A 15,912-nucleotide genomic window follows, 5' to 3' on the forward strand; every position below is an offset into this window, starting at 1 on the left:
AGACAATCTCTTAAGTTCAGAGGTAGTTTTCAGTCTTGATATCACAGGAACAGAACATTATGCTGCAGTTTAGTCAAAACTGTCTCTGCCTTGCTCTACGGAGAGATAACTTTTGGCAATCCTATCCATACCCCAGATTACCAACTTAACAATGTTTTCCCGTGTGCCTTATAAACTTCTCTGGAGACTGCTCTGCTGTCTCCAGTTCTGCCTTCTATATATCACTGATGCAAAAACAAATGGGTACTTTTTTCTCTCCTATTCCATATACAACAAGACCTTCCCATCTCCCATATAGTTTTCATATTCTTTTAATTAAAATGAGAAGTGAAATAGTCAAACCTGAGCTACCATCTCCTCTAAAGAATTTGTTATACCACACTTGGTTGAATAACACAACTGTAGATGATGTTTCAAAAACATAACTATCGTTGATGTTACAAATAAATCCATAGGTCCAGTAGCTCCCGAAAGGGCATGGTACTTTACCTTGAATTCATTTTCCTTGTCCTTGGTGCCTTTGTGAAATGGCCTGTCATATCGGAATCGCCAGATGTGATTTACTTTGTAAAAGCTCTTGATGTTATTGGGAATGCCATCTCTCTGCAGGACTTCCTGGTTTTCTGGAATTGGTGTCACTGCATAAATCTGCAAATCTACATGTAAAGAGTTAAGGCTATCCCACTTCATTCAAATTAGCAAAGCATACTGACTCCTGAAGCATGACAGAAGGAAAACTCTTTAAAAACTGTGTATCATGAAATGCTTCTAGAATATTAATGGCTTGGGAAAGGAATCGGAGAGATTTTTTGATGGTTTGGGATTTCTTTGTACTGTTTTGTTGAAACTTTCGTATTTATTTTTGAAATAGAGCTACTTACATGGAATAGTACATGGAGTAAAGGGATTTAATTAAATATATTCTTACACGCAATATGTCATGCCTACTAACATTATGTTGTATTGTAAGAACTTGAATTACTGTAACTTGAACTGATACACCATTATCACCGCAGTGATAGTTCTGCAAGTATTTTTGGCTAAAGTAAGAATCTTAATAACCTGCCAAGGAATTTTTAAATAAAATGAACAATTACACAAAAAAATTCCAAACATAATAGAGTGACTGGGACAAATTGCAGGGGAATTCTCACCTACCATTTATTTCAGTGGAGGCACATTGTGATTGAAATTGGCTACAGGTATACCTATATTTTTTAAAAGCATGAAAGACATAACTGCAGTGTATGGGTTTGTGATTATGTGGATACACTGTGCTTCTGCTTGAAAGATGGTCTCATCTGGCTGATTAGCATGTTGCATAGCAATGGCATGTGGGAACTCATTCAACATTCGCTGCTGGAAGGCCTCCAGCCTTTCATAGTCATGTCCTCGGCAAACAAATTCCTTATTCTGAGCAGAATAAGAAAAGAAAAAACAAGAGCAAGTTATGTGAAAATAATTGGGTGTCATTAGATAGATCCAAAACCACGCTCTTAAATATAGACTTTTTGGGCAATCATTTTAAGAAGGAAAAAATAAGAAACAAAAGGCAAGAATGAAAATAAGAAATCTAGAAAGAACAGGTTACTTAGAAGAAGGAAATTTTACCATATGAAGTATGTTTTATCCAAAAGTCTGGAAAAATGGAATGATTATACGTAAAGCTTTAATAAAAATCTGAAGGGAGAAATTGTTCTTATTGGATTACAGTATGTATCTAACTTAACATATCAGATTGTATAAAATATGTAACAAAAATATAATGCAACAGGCAGTTAAGACAATGAAATGGGCTGAAAGTCTTTTCCATGAGGAACTAGGAAACTTTGCTTTGAAGTTACACAATTCTGAAGAAAAACAATGCATAAGAAAATGGTAGCATGCATTCAATTTGCCTTATCCTCTAATTCTTATGAATTATCAGCCTGGTAAATTAAAATTATCCAGTTTCTGCCATATGAATTAAAAGGATACTCCTGGCTCCAACCTAGTTTCTTTTACCTGGATGCCCACTATGAAGTTGCACCGTTATTTTCCTGAAATTGTACAACATCAATACAGACACAACACACAACCTAAGTTAAAGATGAGATGCCTGGATTTGGAGTACCCGTTGGAACTAGTCACTGACTGTGGTGGTGCTGAGGGCTTCCTGTAGCTGTGGACAGCACTTTTTGGTTTGATTCTGCTTGCACATGTTTGAAATAAGGAAATATCTTAACCATTTTTCTAAAAATACTGTTAAATGAATTTCCTTTTAAAATCTATATTAGAAAATTCTAAAAAGTCATTATTAATGTGTTCCTCTGGAAGCAGGCTTAGATAGAAACAGTTGTTGTCTTTGTAGTATCTTGCCAACAGAGACAGGAAGCATTGAATTTTGAGAGCCTGGACTTTCATGGGAATTGCTACAAGAAATCAACTGCAATAGTGTTATTGTGCAACTACAAATTAAAATGTGAAAGCTTTATTCTGAAGCTTTATCCTTTATTCCTTCTATAGCAAACACAGCCAGGCTGTTAAAAAACAGTTACAAACTGCTTTGCCATAAAAAAATTAAATCAAATGTATAAAGTTTTGAGGTGTTCCTTGATGGTGCTGCAAGCATAAATCTGTGCTATGTACGTTTAACTTGGAAAATGCATAAATACTTCCTAGGCAGATGCATAAGCAGTGAAAGACCTACAGGTCTGAAAGCACTGCACTATTGTGCAACTTTTTCCAGTACTTCTACTTCATCAGTTGACGTATTTTTAGTAATCTAAACATTAAATTCTTTCTAATTAACATTTTCAAATTGGTTTATACAGATGTTATATTCAGATGACTACTAGGTAATATCAAAAACTATGTGCCCATCAGACTCTTTTTGTGCATTGCTTTTAAAGGGGAGAGTTTCATGCTATATTTACCATTTGGAATTTGTCATTTTCCCCACCACAAAGGCAAAGAAAAATTAGGCTTTTTAGGCCTCCACCATACAGAGGAGGTTCCTTCGTCACTTATTTGAATTACCACAGGAAGAGGAGCTTGGATTACGATTGCAGCGGCTCCATCAATAAGATGGATTCTGTTCTCTTCCCAAGGTGATAGTCAATGCAGACTGCAGACTGTGGAAGTCAAACCACTGCAGACTGTGGAAGAGGGGAACAGGGAAAACACGACTAACCTTTTCAAGGGCACTTCAGTAACTTCAGAATCCAAGATTAATGTTCAAGGGTAACTTTATGTCTCTTGTCTGCTTTAGTACATTGATAATCAATGAAACTCAGCATGTTGAATTTCTAAGTCACTTAAAAAAAAATGGCACTTGGGAATGTAATTAGTAATGCTAAATTGCTGATATCCCACTGCCAAGGGATACCTCTCCTGACTCTCGTTCTGAGTGACCACCAGCAGAAGCAGAACAGGATGAATGGAACAAACTACCATGAAAGGAAGATGTTGGTTTGTGGAATAGTACAGGTGCATGTTTTCCAACATAAACATGAATATTAGGTTTATGTGGACTCTAGCATTTGTGTGGAAGCCTAGCATTTGTCTTTCCATTAGACAGGACCTTTTCTTAACCCTGAAAACATGAGGATATTTCATTATTACCACAAAGAACTCCCTGTTTCTCATAAGATAAGAACTTGTATATGGTATGATCAAATTCTCACATACAGAAAGTGATTATGAATGACAGCATGAATTCCAGAATTACTCTATTCTGTTTACTTTCAATTCACTTACTCTCAAGAAGAATGGGAACTTTTTCCCATAAAATCCAACTCTGAAAAATTCTGGCTCCAAACGCTGTTGATCCATAATTTTATCATACAAAGATGCTTCCATCATCTGGGTGAGATTGATAAGAAATGCAATTAGTCTTTTGTGAAAACATATTTTTACCTTAAGCTATCACAAAAGGGAGGGTCTTTCAGCACATTGCTCTGGAGTACTGGAATGGCAATGCACCTCTGAGCAACAATAAGGACATCTATAAGTCTCTGAATGCATCAGATTAAATAATTATACCTCTTATTGACCTGAAAGTTTCCAAGAATTAAAAAAAAAAAAGCTTTTAAATATGATGTACCTATATTAAAGGGGTAAAATATTAGATTAATGACAACATGAATAGTTCTTTAATGAAAAATGGAAGTAATAGAAACACAGTTTGAAACATATGACCCAGTAATCTGCTTATCATCCAAACACGTGGCAGTAATCTGGTCAATTTAGTCAGCAAAGTCCAATTTCCATATTCAAAAGAGTTGTGTCCAAATCATACCAGATTCCAATGATTTAAGCATCTAATGTGAGTGCCTTTAAAAACCTCACAATAGCAATTAACATCATTTTTGATCAATACATCCTGCTTTTATTTCACTCAGAACATTGACACAAAGTGATCTTAATTTCAAAGTCCCCCTTTTCTGATGATATTTCAGCAAAGCATTCTCTGTTCATAAGTTTTTAATACTGTGAAAAAATTCCAGTACTAGTCCTATTTTAGGTAATGCAGACCAATAGCTGCCTAGTTATACTGCTGTGAGAAAACCCTGCACCTCCATTTTTGGATTAACATAGGTGGCACAAATACAGTAGAAGGATATTTCCTAATTCAAAGACAAAACACATTAAATACAATTAATTAAACATGCATAAACTAATTATTTTATTCACATGATGATAGTCAGTTTGCTTTTGCTTATTGAATTCTGCCATTGGGATATCTAAAGATATGGAATAAGCAGATCACAGGGAGTACGGCCACATAGCTGTGTTGAGAATTTTGCACAAGGCTGTTAAGCAGCTCTGGATTAAGTATACTTCAGTCAGTCCTAGCAGCAAGAATCCTACATATACAGAAAATTTAAAGAAGAAGCTGTAATATAAAATTGAATCCATCAGAAGCAGACAAGAAAAGGGAAGACTGAATAATCTTTAAAATACAGTATCAGAAAGAACGAAGGAAGAAACAATGCTTAGAGTCCTAAGAAAAATGAGAGAGAAAGCAGGAAGACTGTGTCAAGAAAGATTCATTTTGGCTATATGATATGAAGCAGACCATATTTTTAAACAATAAATTAAAAAAATTGCAAAGGTGTACATTGCTTGTTGCAAGCTGTTTGCTCATAATTACAACTGCAAAGATACGTTACTGCTCCTAGCGAAGAGCACATTCCTGGGATAAACCATAGGAAATCAATGAAAGTGAATTTGTAATAAAATTTTTCTGCATAAGCATGAACACAAAAGGGGTGCTGTACAGGTATAAACGTTGCAAGATCATTTATTTTCCCATTTTTCTTCAAAAAGCTCACACTCCTTTTTTATAATCTTTATTGTAGAAAAAAAACACAAGCTAAAAAATAAAGGTTGCAAACCAAATCTAAGGACCATTCCGTGGCAAATTTAATTTTCTAAGTAATATTTTATAACCCAAACTAAAAAGCTTTTAGATCTCTGACTGATGAAAAGTACTCAGGTACATTACCCTCATCTTGCTGAGGTTTCTGTAGTCATAGTAGCTCTCATACTGTTCTGCAATTTTCCTGCATAAGATAATGCCATTTTCCCAACACTGCAAGCAAGTAAAAGATGTTCAGTAATTTCAAAGCAACTGTTTGACAATTCATGATTTATTAGTGGTCTGTTCTTTCTATACTAAGTCATACTTCCAGTAACTGAAATACTTGAACATATTGTCCACTAGACATACTGATAGCTGCTGAGTAATACTGATGAATTCTTTGAAGGGTCAAAAATATATTTAGAGACTTATTTAATAAATGATTCTTACAGGACTATCTCTGCACAAGATACAAGTCATTGCAAGAGTGATACACATCTCTTTTGATTCAACACAGTATGATTTTTACATTTTAAAATTGTATTCTTAACATATCCTCCTTCATTATTGTAGATTGGAAAATATTTTGTTGCACCATATAATTTAAACTCTATAAGCTGATTACAGAATTTTCTGAAAAAACCTGATGATCAACATCAGTTTGATTACATTTACAAGGCCTCCATGGATATTACACTAGCTACACAAAATTGCAATGAATTGCTTGTTTATCAGCAAGACAAATCATCACACAAAGGATATATAAAATTTTAGACTACAGGATAATTACTCTTGCTTAATTCAGAATCAGCATTCTCGGTGATGACAATGAACTGTGATCCCCAAAACTTATTCCTTTTTAGAGATTCTGCAATTGCTAATCTAAAAGACATAACATGACTTAGAAGGTGTAAACATAGTCCTTATAATCCAGACCCCTGAATTTTTTTCCTCACTTGGTCACTAAGTGAATTTTGTAAGCTTTATATGGTTCATTTTCACCATCTTTAAAATGGGGAGAAATTATACTGTCTTTTATAAAGTGCTTTGACAGTTACAAAGTTGCCACACAAGTGCAAATTATTCTCACACGTAAGTGTGGGATTTCGAGGATACAAACACAGGATTAGAAGAAACCTACTCTGTCGCTAAGTAACTGCTTAATCAGGCAATGACAAACACTTCCCCTCTATATGAGAAAAGACTGCAACCCTGGAAGTAATGTCGTAAAATGAATAAACTATCCATTCCAGATCCACTCAGTAAAATAGGACTATTTTACCTTTCCTCTATCAAAGTTTTGAATGATGGTCAGATGGAGACACTCTTTACGTTGCCACTCTGTTTGCATGGGGTAGTTGAGAAATTCTCTCAGTGGCCGATCAGACCACTCCAACAGCTCATCGTACAGCAGGAGCGTGTAGGCAGCCTCTACAAGACAAATTACAGCATGGTACTTATGAACCACAAACAAATAAAACAGCCAAACAAAGTACACAGAAATGTAAATGCTCCTGATGAGGTGCACCTTTTTAATGGGTAACTGATTTATTTCAAGTATAAGACAGATGGTAGTGTTGGTTTTGGAGTTACTATCTACGGTTATAATAAATTCAGCTTACAATTTTCACACACTATTTAAAGTGGAGTCACTGGGACAGTTTTTCTGGAGTCTGACAATACAAAGGGGACAGACAAATTAAGAAACAATTTCCTGCTTAGCCCTACTGCTCCCCTACTGCTTAGGAGAAACTCTCAATGGCTCTGCTGTCTGAGCAAGGGAACAAGGGCTGGAGGATGAGGAACATCAATAAAGAAAGAGGAAAGAAGGTAGAAAGGACTGTGGACACAGTCCAAAAGAGATCAGAGCTGGTAGGGAAATTGAGAGGCAGATCATAGAATCATAGAATCATTAAGGTTGGAAAAGACCTCTAAGATCATTGAGTCCAACCGTCAACCCAACACCACCATGCCCACTAAACCATGTCCCTAAGCGCCTCATCTACACGTCTTTTAAATACTTCCAGGGATGTATTTCCAGTACTTCCAGACTCAACCGCTTCCCTGGGCAGCCTGTTCCAAGGCCTGACCACTCTTTCAGTAAAGAAATTTTTCCTAATGTATGCTTAATAGACTCCATTCTTTCCATAACAGAAATAAATCCCTGATAACTGAGCTTTAACACTTTATCATAACAAATAATTTAGAAGTGCACACACAAAATTTTTTTTTAATTTTTAAGTTTGGAAGGATCAAGCCTATTGTTGCTCTCTGGTCAGAGAACTGTGTAGTAATCTTTAGATCATGGTTGGTAGAAATTATCTGGAAATAACAAAATTATTATTATTTTTACTTTGATTTAAAGAATTCCTCAGAAACGGTACACTAAAACTAATATTAAACAAATCTCTCTATTGCAAAGTCAGACTTTGGCCAATTACGAAACACCAGAATACTACTGGTTATGACAATTCAATTTGGCTAACTGTGCATATGCACTGTTGTTTTCCAAGTTAGCGTTCACAGTCTTATTTTTCCACTCACAGGACCACTTTGCATCAGTCAGTACGTTCTGGAGACGTGCTGCACTGGAGAAAGAAGTTGCCTACTGGACTTATTGCAGGTTTTATAGGTTGCACATAAGGCAAAAAATACCTATAAAGTACTAAAGTACTTTTTGTGCTAAGGTAAGGTTGCCCCAGACAACCACATCCTACTTCTGCCTCTGCCATATGAGTTCCCATAAGGCAGGTGACTTAAACCAAACTGTAAAGAGTTTTTTCTAACAGTAGTGTTCCTCTTGCACGTCCAACTTAAGAACCCATGGATGAAAAACCATCACTGCAGCAGATGTTTGTGGGAGAGTGTGCTTTGAATCCAAATGTTGTAAAATGCTATGCATGGTGCAGAATGACACTGCACTGCAATATATATGTGCAAGGGAGACGGCTGAAGTTGCAGAGACAATCTTAATTCTGGCATCACACAGCTTTCAGGCTGCTTGACTGGTAACAGTCATAGTTTCAAGCTACAGTTTGGTACTCAAAATACACAGCACATTATATACCAATTTAAAAAAATCCATGAAGTTGGTAACAACAAATCATTGAAAATCATAAGGAAGCAAAAGATAGCAGAGCGTAAATACATATCAGGGTAGCTCACTATGACCCTTCCTTTCTAACTTGGCATGCAAGTCCTTTGTTTTAACAGATTTTTGTCTGCCATACCAATATTTTTTTTCAAGTTACCATAAATGTGTATAGAAGGTTTCTAAAATAAGAATAGCCATACTGGACGAAAGGTCTGAAGGGTTCCTCTACCCAGCATCCTACGTCTGGCAGTGGCCAGCATAACAAATAACATATTGGTACCTTTGGGAGAGGTTTGTAACTATTGGCTGTGCACCAAAACAGTACGGAGAGAGAAACAGGGTTGACTCATGATGTGGGAAATTCAATTTATACAGGAAAGATTCAAAAAACTAAACATTTCTAAGATGGATAGATACAAAGACAATCTCATTACACTTCTCAGGTGACTGAGGGGACACAAGAGGAACCAGTGCATTTATGTGCTTCAGCCTCAAGAGAGTTTATTTATAGCTGTAACTGAGTGCTGGGTAAAGAAAGATTTGAAGCTACATTTTATATTAAAAAGGACTTTTTTTTTTACAGAGGATTATTAGAAGCAGTCCTGTAAATCATACTATGAAAGGAGAGAAAAATTATTTTAAGGGCAAGCTGGCTTCACCCCTAGAATGAAACTATGCAGTTAGCGAATTAATGGTGCAACATGTAGGAATGCTGCTGAAGTAGCAAACTTCTTTTCCTACTCCTATGTACTTTGGATCAGCTGATTTATAAAAGGTCTGTGTGTTGTCATTGATTGATAAGGCAAGGCAATGGACTACATAAGTCTGTTTTCTAGTGGAAAGACTGTCTCTATCCCAATGCCATGGGTGTGAGACTATCCCTCATTAAGGCTCTCATGGCAAAAAAGAAAAAAAAATCAGTCGTGGAATCTACCATGGCAAAGAATGCAAAAATCACACATGTTAATAATAAATACACAGGAAATACAACAAAGCCCTGGAGATAAATTTTGAGCAAAATACTGTTTAAAATAAGAATGGATGGCAAAACAATTTAAAAAAATTAGGTTCATATCACTGCTGAAGGTAAACTGGACACATATTAGTAGCCAATGTGTAAAGAGAACTCAACTTAAAGAGTTGCTTAAAAAGTTACTAAGATCTGTTATGTAAAATCAGGAAATGAATAGTTTGGCGCAAAAGCCAGCTGTGGCAAAGATACTGTTTGATAATCAAAAACTCTCTTGTGACTCACTACTGCCAGGTCACATGAGGAAATGAAAATCTCTCCTTAATATATCCTGCTATCTAGTCTACACTTTAAACCCATGAACTGCAAAGGGACTGTGGAAATTCCAAGCAAAGGATCTTTCCTACGGATAGCAGAAAAGCATAAGGAAATTTGCTGTGGCAGTAGGTACCTGGAGCCTGTTTACTAGTGACCCCTAGCCAACTAATCTGCTTCTAAGAAGGAAAAAATTCTGGAGACATTCTGAACAAATGCAGTTGCAATTGCAAACACTGGGGAAAAGATGGAGGTATTATAAGGTCAGTTAAATATTTTGGCAACCAAAGATTGTTTCATTTAAAGAGATACTGATTTTATCTTCTCCAGCAATTACTGATGACATGAGTTACCCAAATGAGATATACTTTACGTTGTATAAACAACAACCATGCACATTATCTTCTTATTTCTTCATTTAAAAGATGATGGCCAGTCCTGGCACTAAATTTGCCTTGAGAAATCCTGGACAATAGTACTGCAAATGTGGTATGTGAAAATTGAGAAAGACATCAGCAAAGTGCTATTCTTGTTACAGGTTTTAGGGTCCCTGTCTCATCGTTAGTAAGTGATATGGGTCTTCCTTTCTTTTCTTTTTTTAACCTAAAAGTTAGGTTATGAAACACAGCTGTGTAGAAACACCACACCAAACAGCTAACCAGCAGCATTACAAGAAAGTATATAGGCTCAGATACTACCAAATGGATTCATAAAAACGTCCTCTAAACTTTATTCCTCTTGGGTGAAGAATGACCATATCACACATTTATTGCTAACATGTAACAATAGTAGTCATTTACATTCAACGTGACACAGCAAGTAGTAGAGTTGTGGGGCTGAAAAAAAGCTGTATTTTGAGAGAGATTAATTGCTCAAGAAAACTCAGCTGTTTTGCCTGGGTTGGTATGTTCTGCACTGAGGACACAGCTTACAGGTTTGCAAAAGACTGCAAATCATGACCAGTCCTAAATATCTTTTTCTAGTTTGTATTCTATTACCTGTGAAGTTTTGTGCTTTCAGATGTAGATCATACAGCTTATGAATATAGCGAATATACATCTCTTCCTTGTTCAGTTCAGTCTTGTAAAAATTCTGCAACAAAATCGAATTTTGTTATAAAATGTAGTAGTTAATAAATATATGATAGTGGTTACAAACACAAGACTTCAAACATAATGCTGTAGAAATACATGCATAGATTTGAAAGTCACATTTACAAAGTCATTACACAGAATTGCAGTAATACACTAAGAAACAGTAAATGGAATAATAAATTTTCAGTAGAGAAGTCAACATGCTCCTGAATGTTTTTTTATTTAAATTCTCACAGAACACAAAAGGAAGAACCTGATAGAACTGAAATCTGATGGTTCTTTCTTTATAAATACCAATCCATCCAAAAAGTGCACCCATAATGGCCTTACTTAGGCCGTTTAATGTCTTGCTGAAAGCTGTATGTTAGTTTTAAAATACTGACAGCACAATATTGTCATAGCAAAATTGCCAGAAGGACTTTGGTGGCTTTACAAAGAACTATTCAGTATTGTAAACAGCACAATCCTGAATGAAAAACGTGATTTCTTCAGCCCTAACTGATACTGGGAACTGGTAACTGACACATAGATATTGCATTGCATGATAGAAATATACGAAGTTGCACTCTAAAGTGATATCCAGGACAAAATTTCTAGAAATGGCTAAAAATTTCTGAATGTGTAATTGCTATTTGTTGTTACATGGATAAAATATGGGATGCAATATCAAACTCTTAGTTCAAAACATTCATTATTTATTTGCAAGCCCTAAAACAAAGTATGAAAAAGTTATAGGGAGAGGAGCACAACCCTGGAGCACTGTTCACAAGTGTTGCTGTACTCACTATGGGCATATAGCTAGAGTTCCCCTCCTAGCCATACTTAATGTTCAGGATAATCTGCTTTGGTTAATAAAAATTTATAGGATATAAGAATCTAGCACTGGTCCTCATTAGCAATTAACAATTTCTGTTCTATTATTCAAATCACGTACTATTTTGAACTTAAGGTGAGTGGCCAAAATTTTTCCCCTATTATACAGTATTCTTATTCTGTGCCACTGTTTCCTAAATTGAGTTATTATCAAAGAGAAAGGTGGGAGGAACATTATGAAAATATTGAAATAAAAATGTTATAGAGAAAGTATTTTTTTAACTGACTTGAGAAAATTACTACATATCAATAGCTCTGTAATGACATGCCCCCTTTAGGCCACCATCTGCCTTTATCATCCAAGGACTTCTCTTTTCCTCCCACAAGGTGTAGAGCAGGAACAGATTTTTCTCTTTAGAAGAGAAAATGAAAAAATATCTGCTTGCATGTTCATACTTACCTGTCTGAAAAAAAGCATAATCTACAATACAGAATTGCGAGCAATAAAGCACAAAGATTAAGACAAAATATGGCACTGAACTGCAGTACTAGACTTGGCTCTTACTGCTAAGTACTAAAGGCTCCAGTACCTGTCACAAGTCTAAACTACACAAATCAACTGGTTCTTCTCTGCAGCTCAGCTCTGACAATGTCCAGTTGGTCTGTAAGGCAGACCACAGCAAGACAACCCAGTCGCAGCTCAGGAAATACATCGTGCTAATAAAGGTATTGTGTGATTTTTCAAGAAACTATTTCAAGAGATAAAATATAACAGATGTAGTCTTCAAAAGGGGACATGATGTAAAAAGTAGACTTCCCTAATTAACAAAGACTTTTTTCCTAAGAAAAAACAGCTTGAAAACAACATTCAAGCAGGCAACGTGGACATGTTCTACTTAAATGGCATAATGTCATATGCCAGCATAGAGCATCACAGGAAAATGTCCTCTTTCTAAAAAGAAGATATAATTTTAAATTAATAGAACCCGAAATATCAATTAAATATCAAACCCCGATGAGGACCAGATATGCCTGAGAAAAACTCCTGGTGAGTTATCAAAAGTTATTCGATATACTTTCAATGCTTTTGTACAACTCTGATGACAGAGTTCTTTCATTAGAAATTCAACTTTCAAATTGGAGTTAGGTGATTCTTATGCATAAGGAACTAACTTCATTAGACACCTCTTAAACCAGCTTTTCCAAACAAGCATTACTAATGTGAAACCTACTCCAGATGATCCAGAGGGTGGGGAGAGTAGGAAACAAGTTCCCACCTTCTCCTTTCATCTAAGTTATTGCTGCTGGTGAATACTCCTTCAGCATATTTCATGATGTGGCATAATTCCAGCTAATTTGATAACTTGGTTAACTTGGACAATTCTATTTTCTGGAAGAACAGCATATACCTCTATGGCAAAACAACATAAAAATTCTCTCTTCATGTCAACCAGTCCGCTTATCTTTGGAAGTCAGAATACCTTCAAAGTAGTGGTGAAAAATGAAATATTGCTTCCTTCTCTGGACTTCAAATAATTTTAACATTATACATTACTCTTTGCATGAAACATCTTTTGAGATGACAACCAGTTCAGCCATCATATGGGCAAACAAATGTCTTAAAATTTGTATGCTACTTCCGTAATTGAAATTTCCTTTTCAAAATTTAGCATTCTTTGTTTCTCTGGTGTGCAAATAGTATTAAAATCTGTCCGAAAATAATTAGGATATGAAATCCGCCTTAGTCTGTACAAGTCATTGAAAATCCCATTAAAAAGTATTATGGTGTTTTGGGGTTTTTAAATATTTGATTTTTCTTTTTGTGCAAATCTTGGATGATTTGCTAATAATAGTTTAAAAACTCCTTACTGATAGGATGAAAATAATCCAGGTGCTTTACAGAATTCAGATCATGCCAGATATTTTGACAGAAAGCCAGCTGCTCTATGGCTACGTAGTAAACATCATCCCTATTTAGAGAGCACTATTTTCCTACTGAAGAAATCCTTTATTCTCTTATGTATAACTGCTACTTAGAAGTGATACCAAATTGTTTCACTGACGTCAAAAATGCAGAATTACAAGTCAGCTTATTCTGTTTTTTCCCCTGGCTAAAAATATAGCTTTCCAAAACATTCACCATGAAAATGGAAACTTTCCAAGGTTAACGGAAGTCAACAAACTTGTCAGGGGAAACTGGCCTAGAACCAAAATGCATCTTGTAAACAAAAATGAAATCTTTTTCATACTATGAATTTGCACTGTTGGTTTGTTGTAATGATGATAACATGACAAGAGCAGGTCTTGAGCAGCATTTCTGGCTCTTCTATTGGGAAGAGAATAGATAGCCTGCAGTCTTCAGAAGATATCCCATATTATATGTCATAAGAACCAACTTGCGTCAGTTATTGGGGAAGAAAGGAAACAGGAGAAATCATGTAAGTTTTGTTGAGTTTGGGGAAGGAGGAAAGGCTTGTTTGTTTCTATGAACTCAGAGACCAATTAAACTTGGAAAATACTTTGGTGAAGTCTATCCAGGAGGAAGACACTGAAAACTGAATAAAGCAGTATTAGAGATCTCTCAGAGCCCAACTATAAAATGCCAAGGAAGACTAACTCCCCACTGTATCAATTTCACCCTGAAAAAAAAATCAGTGATCCTAAGTGCAATGTTATTCTGTCAACTTCCACTTAAACTGCATCAAGAAGCAAGGTACCTTCTATTCAGATGTGCGGCTGTATACCAGAAAATGCTTAACTGAAATAAAAAAGGGAAAGAAAAAGTAGTATACAAACCAAAAGGCTAACAGTGCAGCCAATCTTTTTGCCGTCCACTTCTCCCATTTTCATGCAGTCCCTAAAACAGAAAGTAATGAAAGTCAAAAGGAATGACGTTTATCCTCTTACAGTGAAACACACCTCAGAAAACAGACATATTTGGCTCAGCAAGCTGACTGAAATGGTGCAACCCAAAGGCATTTGGGTGAAGAGCTGACCCAGGTGTGTAAGGGATTTCACGCCTCCTTTTCTAGGACATGCAACACCTCAGTAGTCAAGAAAGTCAATATTTTTTCCTGGCTCTGTCATTGATTTGCTAGGTGACTTGGTTTCTTCATACCTTGTGCTCAAATCATGCCAGCAGAAGCCAGGATGACTGCCAGAAGAGGCAGTCCTGCTCCCCTCTTGCTCTCAGTCACTCATTCCCAGTCCTGCACTGCTGCCTGCACAAATCTCAGTAAGAGATACAGGTTAGGCAGCATCTTTTGCTGGGTTAGTTTTAGCCCACATCAGTCAGATCACCAAAGTGCAGCACAAACACTTGTGTTGGCACAAGGAAGAGGGTGATGTGAATGAGGGAATGAGCAGGGATGAGTCTGCTCTCTTCAGAGACAGCGTACATCTAAATTGGTCATGGAATTACAGCATTAGTTCCTATTCTGTGAAAAAACAGAATGATACTGACCTCTTCTGTAAAATGCTCCAAGATCCACCAAATTTTCCTTAGTACCACTTTATAATTAGTATCATTTATTGTTTGGGGAGGCAACAGATCTGACGCCCAAGTCAAAAGTTAAAATGGAATCACACAGAGTTTGATTTTCACAAAGGGAAAAACAGTGTCAGTGTAACTATACTGGAGTAAAAAAATAACAGGCAGACATCACCATGCAGTCACTAAAAGAAATTTAACGTAATTTTAAAACATTCTTGCATACATGAGCTAAATGATTGTCCCAAATAATCTCATAACCACGAGTACGCACAACTGTTTTGAAAGATACTGGATTGATAGCCCTGGAGGTTGTAATCCAACCAGTCCCTGAAGAGGAATAGCACTCCCAGGCTTCTAGAATTTGAGAGTTCAGTCTCTTTGTTGACAAAACAGCTTTCTTTCAAACTATCAGTGAGGACAGCAAGTGGAGTACTAGGTCTTACCATGTGTCCTCCATGGAACTGGGGGAAAAAACTAACACTTAAGCTCTGCAAAGTGCTACAACTGATGGCAATAAGGAGGACTAAGCTGAAATCTGAAGTTTCTACACGGACTTCACAAGTGACTGAGAAAATCCCTCTTAGTCTCCCACTCCTAAAAGGGAGTATACGTCTCTTATTTCCCTCTCCTTTGTTCATGTGGTAGAGTCAGATGCGAGCTTCTCACCCAGAGATCACATCTTTGTATACATACTTACTGTGCTGGCTGACACTACAACTAAGCGTGATTGACACAGTGTTAAGAATTTTACATATTCTGTAAAACAACTGTCAGGTGATTAGTATTGAG

The 15,912-nt window shown here is 36.2% G+C and overlaps 1 protein-coding gene across 1 annotated transcript in view; it reads right to left on the bottom strand.

Annotated features, from left to right (window-relative positions):
• Positions 1 to 489: 489 nt before the first annotated feature.
• Positions 490 to 15,912, bottom strand: part of DOCK4 (dedicator of cytokinesis 4) — a gene marked incomplete at both ends in the record, with an annotated part of 103,565 nt that continues 88,142 nt past the window's right edge. Inside the window, 7 exons of the mRNA XM_009578990.1 lie at positions 490 to 656; positions 1,272 to 1,413; positions 3,739 to 3,843; positions 5,489 to 5,575; positions 6,627 to 6,775; positions 10,722 to 10,815; positions 14,427 to 14,487. Coding sequence (XP_009577285.1) covers positions 490 to 656; positions 1,272 to 1,413; positions 3,739 to 3,843; positions 5,489 to 5,575; positions 6,627 to 6,775; positions 10,722 to 10,815; positions 14,427 to 14,487 — 805 coding nt within the window. The remainder of the gene's footprint in view (positions 657 to 1,271; positions 1,414 to 3,738; positions 3,844 to 5,488; positions 5,576 to 6,626; positions 6,776 to 10,721; positions 10,816 to 14,426; positions 14,488 to 15,912) is intronic.

Source organism: Fulmarus glacialis, unplaced genomic scaffold (genome assembly GCF_000690835.1).
Source record: "Fulmarus glacialis isolate BGI_N327 unplaced genomic scaffold, ASM69083v1 scaffold30955, whole genome shotgun sequence".
In the NCBI taxonomy this organism is placed as follows: Eukaryota; Metazoa; Chordata; class Aves; order Procellariiformes; family Procellariidae; genus Fulmarus; species Fulmarus glacialis.